The 11,243-nt window shown below is 52.7% G+C and overlaps 1 protein-coding gene across 5 annotated transcripts in view; it reads left to right on the top strand.

Moving 5' to 3' along the window:
• Dmtn (dematin actin binding protein) overlaps positions 1-11,243 on the top strand; it is a 30,594-nt gene that overhangs the window by 7,298 nt on the left and 12,053 nt on the right. For 2 of the 5 annotated variants that reach the window (XM_055609890.1, XM_055609887.1), the window contains exons 2-6: positions 8,642-8,811; positions 9,019-9,093; positions 9,644-9,799; positions 10,630-10,674; positions 11,025-11,124. In XM_055609890.1, coding sequence (XP_055465865.1) covers positions 8,794-8,811; positions 9,019-9,093; positions 9,644-9,799; positions 10,630-10,674; positions 11,025-11,124 — 394 coding nt within the window. In that variant the 5' untranslated portion in view covers positions 8,642-8,793. Of the gene's footprint in view, positions 1-49; positions 112-744; positions 762-894; positions 1,025-1,774; positions 1,793-8,641; positions 8,812-9,018; positions 9,094-9,643; positions 9,800-10,629; positions 10,675-11,024; positions 11,125-11,243 lie in introns of those variants that run through there. The other 3 variants (XM_055609886.1, XM_055609888.1, XM_055609889.1) reach the window with 3 other exon arrangements.

Raw genomic sequence — 11,243 nt, 5'->3', positions numbered from 1 at the left:
GGCTTTCTCTATGCACCCCAAAGCCAATGGTGGAGGCCTGGAGGGGTTGAAGTTTTGCCAGGGAGAGAAGGCATGCCTCTTTATTTTCTGTACTGGAATGGGTACCATCTGGTAAGACACTTCCTTTTCAAGCCAAGTCCTTCATTTTCTCCACTGGCCCCTACTGCCATTCCCAAGGGATCAAGGTTACTGAAAGTCCAATCTGAATCTTACTAATTTATGACCTGGTCCCTTCCATTCCTTCCATCCATGCTTGGATGACCAATTCTGGTACCCCTGCTGTTTTCCTCCGCCAGGGGTGTGAACCTCCTACAGAGCCTCTCCACTGCCTCTGGAAAATGGTGGAGCACTACAAATGGGGTTTGAGTTGCAGGTGCCTGAAGAGCTGGGCATAGCTCCCCTCAGTTATCAGTAACAGCCGCGTTACCCCGGCTATTTGAACTCTGCTGGAGGGGCTGTGGGTGTGGATTTTGAAGAGCCGGGGTGTGGGAAAAGGGAAAAAGGCAGCGCGGCCAATTCTGCTTCGTCACGATGCCAGCTAATGCGCCCCTTGTTTGAAATGAATAGGCTGCAGCAGCAGCTGAGGTGGACTGGACCAGCAACACACCCAAACACTCACACCCTGGGGCCAGCCACTATCAGTTGTTGGTGGGGAGGGGCCCGCCCGCCCAGCGACCGCCCGTCCTGCCCGCCCACCAGACACCAGACGCGCGGACTCCCCAGCACCAGTAACCCAAGCTGGTGGCTTGCAGCACAGCAGGGTACCGGGTGAAGGGGGTGGGGGCTCAGAAGGGAGATCAGACCGCTGAGCTGAGACCAGCTCCCCCCCTTCGCCAGCTCCCACCCCACCCACCCTAAGCCGGCTTTCTTCCTGTTATTTGTGCTTCGCTAAAGCGCGGCTGGGTTCCTGGAAGAGCCGCCTCTTACCTAGATTCCCGAGAAAACGCGGCAACCCGTGGACCAGGGCCTAGGCCTTTTGCCTCTTGGGGCTTCAGAGAGCCTGGGCCCCACTTTTTGGGAAGAGGTAGGTGGCAGGGTCCTCTGCCTCTCTTTCTTTCTGTAGGTATTTTGGGCTGTACCTCTGGCTCGGGGCATGGATGCTAGGACAGGTTCAGCTTTGGACCGTTGATCAGTGGCCAGACCAGGAGCTCAGCTGGGTTTGACCTGATCAAACCCCCTCCTTATTTGGGGAGGAGGATCTAGGGTATTGCCATGTAAGGAGTCCATGCAGCGTGTGTCCTGAGTCCTCCACCCTGCCTACCTAGCTTCTGTGTCCAGAATTTCAAGGGGTTGGCGTCAGGAGGGCACAGTCCGTGGAGGGAGCTGTTGCCTTTTTGCTGAATGATTCAAGAAATCTTTGCCAGCCTCCCTCCCTCTAGGCCAGGTGCCCTCCGGAGTGGCAAAGGTTCAGCGGAGGACCCAAAGCTGTTGTTTTACAGCGTGCTCTGGAACCCCTCCTACTGAGGTTGGCCAGGTTGGGGTGGGGATTCACTGAAGAATGAGGCTGGGTAACAGGGCGTGACTGAGCCTCTAGTCTGGCCTCTCCTCTTGCCGGCAGCTAGTGTACTGAGAGAGACTCAGTGCTGAACAGACCCAGAGATCCTCGGGGTCCTCAGGGCTTTTTCTTTCCCAGCACCAGACTCAACGCTGCTCCCTTTGCTAGGCAGGCACACCTGCATGTCTCCTCCCAGAAGACTGGTTGCCAGGTTGTTGTAGGCCTAAGAAAGGCATCTGTGCTGTGGGAGTGGAGAATGTGGGAAAGCCCCCAGGGGATGAGCCGGGTGAGGGCACTGTGAGTATTGGGGTCCACGTGCTCTGCACGGGGATGGGTTCAGCAGACCATGCCAGGGGGCTATGCGCTTAGGTAGCGGATGCCAAGGGAAGGATCAGTGGGTGGGTGCAAGTAGGTGTTCTCGGCACCATGCGTCATTGTGTGGGGGTCTGGCAGGGAGAGTGGGCGAGTGCTCTGGCAAGGAGGGCTGCAGAGTCCCTGCGTGCACCCGTGTGCGTGAGTTCCGTCGTCCACGGCAGAGCTCTGCCGCCTGTATGCTCCTGGGAGTCTTGTCTCATACATCTGGCCTTTCTGTGGTTGGGACAACATCTGTCGGCTGGTGGGCAATGTCCGCAGAACCCTTTTAGAGCTCATATGTGGGGAGAGTGGAATAAGGGCTTCTCCTGAATTCTGAAAGCTGGGCTCAGGGTGGGATTTTTCTCTCCTCCAAGATCTGCTAATCCAGCTGTTCCCCAGGCCTCAGATCTGGAAGGCCATAGCAGAAATAGGTCATAGGTCGGGACCAAGCAAGCCTGAGGGGCTCACAGACCCAGAAAGGAAGAACCTACCTCTTCTGAGGGAAGTGTATACAAAATAACCTTTGAACCCAGTCAGAAGAGAAACCCTAATAAGCCTCTGCATATTTGTGGGGTCAGAGGAAAAATGGGCGCTGAGGCTCAGGGCTGTTGTCACTGAGAGCAGGTGGGCAGGTCCTGGAACAGATGGACTCTGTTATCTGCTCCTTGTGGCTACCTGATATTAGAAATACCTAGTCCAAAGCAACAGGAAAAGGCTAAGAAAAAAATTGCACGAGGTGGGGAATGAAAGTAGAAGTAACAGGGCTTTGCTGGGCTCAGAAAAGGCTGGGGCTATTGCTTGACTTAAGTAAGGCCTTTTGTGAGTCACTGGCCTACACAGGCCCAAACCCTGCTGTCCTGTGTCTCACCCCACCCTACAATACACACATTCATTATAGTGCATCCAGTCTCTGCACTGTTGGTTGGCTACACCGCCCTTCTCCCACCCTAGGATGCTGTTTTGGTAACTGGTGACCTAGCTGGAGCCTGTCTTTATTTCTGGTGTTGAGTTGTTGCCACAGCAACTGTGGAAGTGGAGCTGGGAGGGGGAGAGGGAGAGAGTGAAAAAAGGCAAAGAGAGAGAGAGGGAGAAAAGATGAAGAAGGAAAAAGGAAGGCACGAAGGAAGAGACACTGCATGAAACAGAGACAGAAGACAGACCTCCTACCCATGTGGCAGGCCTGTTTAACTCCTTTTCTACCTGTGGCCTTCTCCAGCATGGCTTGATGATGCCCAGATGCTCCAGGGCCAGATCCAAAAGTCTCCCCCCAATCCTTGACTTGCAGCTCTTGTGCTACAGGTGAGGTTCAAGGCAGAGAGGACCAAGCTCATATTAAAACAGGATCTTTGGGGGTGCATGGGAACTTCCTTCAGCTTCAATATAATCTGGGTGCAATTCCAGCTTGCCTTCCTTTGGGTGGCCTTGGGTAAGCTCACCTCTCAGCCCTTTTGTCCAATGTATGGAGTCCAGCCAGGCTATATGAATACCCCCAGCCCAGGCACCCACACAGAGAAAGTAATAACTGGCTTAGGATGGGAGCAGAGGCTGGGCCAGACGCCACGTGAGATGGTGGATCTGCCTGCCTGCCGAACCTGTCTCTTAATCTGGATTCACCCCTGTCAGAAACACAAGCCCTGGGATGGGTGGGTGCACACTTGGAGATCCCTGTGGGCAAGTCTTATCACCCTCATCCTGGGGAGCTGCAAAGCTCTGGTTGCTGTGATGATGAGAGGGTGGATGGTTTAAGGTGGAGCCTGGCTGGTGGCTCAGATAAGGCTGGGTCACCCAGCTGAAGGTGGGCGCGGCTGAGATGGAAGGATGGGAAACCTCCTGGCTAGTGACCTGAGCCTGGGAGGTTGAAGGGTGTCTTCCGACACCTGGGCTCGCTTCCTCCGTGGTGCTACACCTCCTACCCCTTCCGTTCCCTCTCCCCTTCCCTTCCTGCTGCAGCCTGCCCTTTTAGTCTGTGCTCACGGAAGAGCTTACAGGACTTGGGGAGTGTACTGAAGTGAGCAGGACTGTGGCTGAGGATAGAAAAGGGATCAGGCTGGGAGGAAGCAGAGTGAGAAATTAGCTTGGGTGGGGGGGACCCCACGTGGGTGCAGTGGGCGGAAGCATGTGCAGTGTGACTTGACAGAAGCTGAAAAATCACCCCCTCACACACACACCTCCTTCCCTCCCACTCCCATCTTCTTTCTTTTCTCATCTTCCACTCCAGCTGGCCTTCTGACAGCCTAAAATGTCTCCAGTAAGGACCTTATTCATAGCCTAGGGCTGTAGCTTAGTTAGCAGAGTGCCAAGCACGCATGAAACTCCAGGGTTGATCCCCAGCACCACAGAAAGCCAGGCTAGGCAGTGCCAATGGCTCCAGCATTCCGTCCATGAAATTCAAGGTCATCCTAGTTAAGGTTCTTGTAGTTGGAAACCGGTGGGGGTGAGGGCTTAAAAGAGAGCTCTTGCCTAAAACAAACAAAACAACAAAACCACCAAAACCTTTCATTCAAATGTAAATGTTCCCGCAGAGGACATTAGCACTTCCCCAAAAGTTGCTGATCTGTATGCTCTGGCACCGAGGGAGGCAGGATCCTGATGGAGCCAGGGGAGGCACCTCAGGCGGGGGCCAGCTGTGGAAGGTCTGTGAGGGGGAAGGGCAGAGGAGCACAGTAATTTAAGCTGTACGCAATGGTATGGTGGTCAGTGGCTTAAGTGTGTCCTTGACAGTACGTACTGAGGTCTCAGTTTCCTCTTCTGCAAACCTGAGGTAATAGTCAATTCACAGGATTAGGATGTCAGGATGAGGGTGAAATACAGAGCCAGTCCTGACAATCTGTAAACACCATAAATAAAACTCTGTCCATCATTGTTTGGAATCATGTTCCCGAGTGACTGTTTGTGGGCATGCTGGTGTTGGTACACACCTAACTGTGGGCTCATGTCTGGCCACATCCCCTGGGACCCCTTGCTTTTCTTCTCTCAGCCCTTGCGTGGGCAGCTACTGCTCCATAATGTACCCTATACCTGGTGTTCAGGTGCGGTCCTAGAACATCATTCTCCTGTCAGTCTTCGCCCTTGGCAGCTGCCTTGCACTCTGCTCCAGGCCACCTTCCCTGGTAAAAAAAAAAAGGTGGCTTGACTGGCTGCTTCCAAATGCCCCGGTCTCTTATTACCCAACATCTTGCCCTTTGCCCTTCTTTCTGAGAAGCTTGTGCTTTCTCCAGAGCCTGTCTGGGTGCTGATAATCTTTTTCTTTTTTTTTTTCTCTCCCCCCCTGCTGGTGCCTCCCTGCCTTGAGTCCAGGACTTTCCTCCTTAAAGCCCCTTTTGCTGAAGCCCTGCACAAACTCCCCCCACTCCTGTGCACCAGCTCTCTCTCACTTTCCTGGGAGCCCCCTCCCCTTCCCTTCAATGTTTATTCTATAGTTATTGTGGTGTTCCAGACCCTCTGCTTTCACTCCACAAAGTGGGTTCTGGGATGACATTTGACTTTCTTTCCCTGCTAGCATTCTCATAATTAGGCTCTTACCTCTAGGCCATCAGTTTTCAACCTGTGGGTCATAACCCCCTTTCACGGGGGTCGCCTAAGATCATCTGAACATCTGATACTTACATTACAATTCATAACAGTAGCAAAATTACAGTTATGAAGTAGCAACAAAAACTAATTTTATGGTTGGGGGTCATCACAACAGGAGGAACTGTATTAACGGGTCACATTGGGAAGGTTGAGAACCACCGCTTTAAGGCCTCCAACAAGAAACTTCTCCATTCCCCCAGAGACACCACTCTCTCGACTTCCAGCAGCCCACTGCCTTATCTTGGGTGTCTGCCTCTCCACTTTTCATAGAAGTTATCTGTGGGCCGGTGCTCTTCCCAGAGGGGCCTGGATCAGTCCATTTGTCCATCTCTCTCCTCTCCATAAGGCTCGGTACCATGTTCAGTGGAGAAGAGATAATCCAAAGTGGGTGGGAGATGAGTCAGTAGCTATGAGGTGGTAGATGGGATGGATGGACAAGCATTCACCTTGTGGGCTAAGCCATAGGTACAGACCTCATGCCAATGGCTTAGCCATGGGTATAGACCTTGTGACAATGGCTAGTAGTGAAATGAAATTCAGAGCCTAGTGAGAGAGCGTTGACAGCTCTTAAATGTTTACCAGAGTGGCATTTTGCTCATCAGTCACCAGTTAAAACATTTTAGAATCAGCACTAAGAGGTCTGGAGAAGCGTGGTGCTCCAGAATGAGAATCCTGTTACCACAAACACCAGATTCCTCCTGTCTGGCTGATGGAGATGCCCTCCTTCTAGAGTTCTTTGTTTGTTTGTTTGTTTTGTTTTTTAAGACAAGGTTTCTCTGTGTAGCTCTGGCTGTCCTGGAACTCATTTTGTAGAGTAGGCTGGCCTCAGACACCGAGATCTGCCTGGCTCTGTGTGCCAAGTGCTGGGATTACAAGCTTGGGCCACCACACCTGGCCTCTGGTTCCAAAACTCTAAAAAGACTTGCATGATTTGGTAGACGCCCTGCATCAAGCAATGCACTTAACTTGAGTTATTCGACCTTGGACCAAGCCTTGGTTTCCTCATCTGTGAAATGGATCTACCCTACAGTGTTGTTGTAAGGATGAATTAGAATAATTTTTGTGTAGTGTTTATGTGTGTCTAGTGTATGGTACCCAGCACAGCTGCTTGAGAGATGAAACAGGAAAAGGCCACAAGCTAAAAGTTCTGCTGCTTGGATTATTACAGAGTGGTTCAAAAGCCAGTCTGACACCCTGTCTCAGAACAAAGAATGAGGAAAAGAAGGCTCAGGAGAGTGCAGTAAATTCGATCTCCGGCATTTGACACTCACAGAGTATCTAGCACAGAACATAAACTTACTCATCAGTGACCACTCTGGAATCACAGTTGCCCTCTGGACGTTAGCAGCCAGTTTACCTCAGGGAGGAAAACACCCTTCCTCCACTCCCACCCCCACCTGGCAGCACAGTATCAAGCCTGAAATACCACCTTCTCTGCAAAGCCACTGTTTTAGAAAGGCGTCAGCACTAGCAGGAGGCCCAAGTGGATCTAGGAGGCTGAGTGGCTGGCATGAGGAAGGCAGAGGCGGGGAGAGAGCTTTGTGGCTGTGGGCTGAGGTTGGGGAGTAGGATAAGGGCCGATGACCGTTTTGGTGACATGTGGGCTGTGGGATGGTTGAGAGAAAGTACAGGTGAAAAAGATTGGGAGAGCCAGGCATGGTGGTGCAGGCCTCTAATCCCAGCATATGGGAGCCTGTGCCCGAAATAGGAGGATTGAGAATTTGAAGCTACCCAGGGCCATGCAGTGAAACCTCAGAAAGAGAGAGAACAAGCCAGTGACCTCATTCTTTCATGACTGACTACAGAAAAGCCCCCTAAATTCACTAATCCCTGGGGAGATAGAAATACTATGAATAGCTTGCCCTTTACATGGAAGGGATCATGTTTTGTGCACTGCATATGCCCCAATTTACCTATATCTTTGGGACTGAAGAGATGGCTCAGTAGTTATCTTAAGGGAGTAGTTATGCTTTTTCAGAGGATCCCTGTTTCCTTCCTAACCTTCACATGGCCACTCATCTGTAACTCTAGTCCCAGGGGATCTGATGCCCTCTTCTGGCCTCCGTGGACACCAGGCGTACACAGTTGAACATGCTGGCTAACCACGCACCCACATAAAAATTAAATAAGTAAATACTATCAACTTGTCAGAACAGTCTTTGACAAGAACCTCTTACCATCCCTCGCTTTGTTGTAGCTGTATTAGGCAGAGTTTCACACTATAATTCAAGCTGATCAGAATGCCCTACGTAACCCACGCTGGCCTGGGATTCAGAACAATCCTCCTGCCTCAGCCTCCCAAGCGCTAGAAATGCTAGCATATACAAAGTGTAAATGACTTACCCAAGACCACACAGCGTCTGAGTAGTACTTACTGCTTCAGCCCATGCACCCTGGCTTAAGAGTTTCTGCTTGATACTACCCCAGGATCCTACTCCAGTTCCTTCTGTACACAGCTGTCCTCACTCTGTGGCGTCCAGGGCCAGCGGTGGGAAGACAGGAAAGGAAGATAGCTGAGGGAGTGACCAAGAAGGCGAGGATGTGGGCTCTGGTCACCACCTAGCACATAGACTAGCCTAAGTTCCTAGGAACAGAGTGGCAATGGGGACCAACCAGGGAGCAGTGTGGCAGCCCCTGAGACTATTCTGGGCGCTCTGTGGCAGCAAAGATGTGGCCCAGGCCCTAGAGGTGTTTTAGAGTGTCTACAGAAGACACTGCCAGCCTGTAGGGAGCAGAGAAATTCTGAGGCCCAGCAGCAGGCCATAGCTTCATCAACCCACCCGATCCCCCTCTCCTCCATCGTGTGTTTTCTTCCACGGCCTCTGACTCCTTAAGCTTCAAGTCTTAACTAATGACTCAGTATCTCCTTGTTAACCTTCCGGGGGTGGGGGGGATGAAGAGGTAGCTGAGCAAACTGTGGAAGAGTGGAATCAGTGGCTGGGATGGGAGGGGCCATCACGGCTTGGGAGAAGGCCCAGGCCAGAGCAGGGCAGGGCAGGAGCGACAAGCTTGGGAATATAGAAGCCTGTCCACCCTGGGATGCCGGCTGACCCCTGCCGTCATTTCCTCTGGAACCAGAGAACAATGGTTTAAAAAACAAGGCCAGCCGATCCGCATAGCCGCTGCCTGGCCGCACGCACGCACAACTCCCCGGTGCAGAGCCCAGCGCCACGGAACCTGGCAGGCTAACGCCCTCGCGGCCGCTCTCTGTCCTTCCAGCCACCCGCGGTCAGCAGCCCAGAGAGGCCCAAGGGATGAGGAGACCACAGCGCGCTGCGACGCCCTTGCTGCAGGAGCCGGGCCGAGCCTGACGTCCGTTCTCTCTACGCGCGCACCGGCCTCCAAGGGAGCAGCCGGCCAGTGGGGGCCGCATGGAACGTCTGCAGAAGGTGAGCGGGATTTTGCACCCCGGGCCTAGGTGGGGACCGCTGCCCTCCCAGGCCAGCTCGGGAGTCGCCGGCGCCACCTGGTGGCCACCTCCACGCAGCACTCCGGGTTCCCCCACCCCACCCCATCCTGAGACCTAAGGCAAGACCTACGCCCACACCCTCGCACCCACGCACATGCCCACTCTGCCACCTTCTCGCTCTCTCCAGCAACCTCTTACCTCCCCGGGGAGCGTCAGCTCCTCCAGAGACTCCAGTGTGCCCGGCTCTCCCTCCAGCATCGTGGTGAGTATCTCGGTTGCCCGACCACCTGCACCTTAGCTGGGAGGAGGGAAGGATGGGCTCTCCTTTACCCCTCCCTATTACCCCCCTCCCCACTCCCGCATGGAGGGAGGTCCTGTAAACTCTTGCAGGTGGAAAGACGCAGAGATCCCAGAGGAGGCCCACTGCTGCCTTGGAAAGGGCTGGTCTAGTTGCGAAAAGCCTCAGAGGCAAAGGGCTTTTTTTTTTTTTTTTCTTAAGAGACCTTCTAGAGCAGCGAGCATGGTGGTGAGGCAAGCTTATAGTCCCAGCATTTAATAAATAGAAACAGGAGGGTAAGAAAGATCAAGGCCAGCTACAGCTGCAGAGAAGGTTTAAGGCAAGCCTTGACTAGATGAAATACTGTCTCAAAAATTAAGTGCTCATTCTAGATCCTTAAAAGTTACAGGATAGAGTTGTTGATGTGAGAACTGACATCTGAAATTTTCTCTTGGTAACCAAGTCCAACCAGTGAGGCCGGTGACCTTAGAGGTTCTATGGGAAACTCTGTTCCATTTGGACTATTTCTCTTCAGGCCAAGATGGACAACCAGGTGTTGGGCTACAAAGACCTGGCTGCCATCCCCAAGGACAAGGCTATCCTGGACATTGAGAGACCTGACCTCATGATCTACGAGCCTCATTTTACCTATTCCCTCCTGGACCACGTGGAGCTGCCCAGAAGCCGAGAGGTAAGAAGAAGTCATTTGTGCAGGCCTGAGGGTGGTTGGGGATGATCCCCCTGGCAGTCCTTGGAGGCAGAAACAGGCTATACCCAGGAGTGAGCCCATGTTTGATCATGGTGGCATACGCCTTTAATCCTGGCACTGAAGAGGTAGAGGTATGAAGATCTCTAAGTGTTGGAAGCTAGCCTGGTCTACCAAGTGAGTTCTAGGCCAGCAAAAAGGCTACCCAGTGAAACCCTATCTCAAAAAAACAACAACAACAAAAGCAAGGATAAAAAAAGAAAGAAAGGGGTTAAGGCTTGGGCTGGCCAGGAGGCTCAGTGGGTAAAAGCTCTTGCATGCATGCAAGCCTGGTGAATTAAGTGGGATCCCTTGTTCTCTGACCTCCACAAGGTAGTGGCATATATATGCACATACTCACACGAAGTAATAATTAAAACAGAGTTTGAATTTAAGGGAAAGAAAGAGGTCATATTGGGGTGAGCAGGCTGTCAGACTGGAAAACTTAAGTACCAGGGAGCCAAGGAGAACTGATTCCATCATGGCTGTTTGTTGGTCTGGTCCCTCCATTCCTTGCCTGGCTCTGACATCAGGGTCACACTTAGTTACTGGCTGACCCTCAGGGTGTGAGGCACGCTGCTCCCGGATCTGAACTTCATAGGAAGAAGGACTAGGAAAACAGTGGGCAGAGGAAGGATGAAGGGCAGGCCAGAGGTCGGCAGGCACTCGGGAGGGAAGAGGACTGGCTGGGAAAGTAGGTGAAGCTGGATAGCTGGGGTGAAATGGTCCCTCTGAGGTGAATTCTACCTCTGACTGATCATCCCCTCCATTCACAGTGCTCACTGTCACCCAAATCCACATCTCCCCCACCATCCCCAGAGGTAAGTCTTTGGTTGGCTCTAGTTCTTCTCTGCTTGGGCCCCCAGCTCCCCTCCCCCAACATGCCCAGCCTCAGCTTAGCAAAGTCTGGGGCATGACAGAATCAGCAAATCCTGGCTGGTTGGTCACTGGCCAGCTCATCTGGCTGCCAGACCCAGGGCCTCCTTTAACCCTTGCTCTCTGGGTAAGCACCCTAAGCAGGTGGGTGGAGTCCTTGAATGTACTTCCTCTGCCGTGGGGTTGGGGTTGGTATAGGGGGATATGAAAGGTGATCTGAAGTAAAGCTAGGCACATGGGAGTAGGAAGGGGCATGGAAGTGGGATGGGGCTAGAAGCTCCATACTTCTCCATAGGTCTGGGCAGAGAGCCGGACGCTTGGCATCATCTCTCAGGCTTCAACACCGAGGACCACAGGGACCCCCAGGACCAGCCTGCCCCATTTCCACCACCCCGGTAGGTTTTATTGTCAGCCTAGCTATGCTGTTTCCTGAGACTTCATTTTTCCTTCAGGATCCCATATCCCTTACTCTCAGTCCCGACTCTTTGGGTTTAGAACTAGATGGACCTATGGT

This window comes from Psammomys obesus, unplaced genomic scaffold, assembly GCF_907164565.1.
Source record: "Psammomys obesus unplaced genomic scaffold, mPsaObe1.curated_primary_1811, whole genome shotgun sequence".
NCBI lineage: Eukaryota > Metazoa > Chordata > Mammalia > Rodentia > Muridae > Psammomys > Psammomys obesus.
Note: the sequence above shows the minus strand (reverse complement) of the source record. Positions and strands in the feature narration are given on the sequence as shown.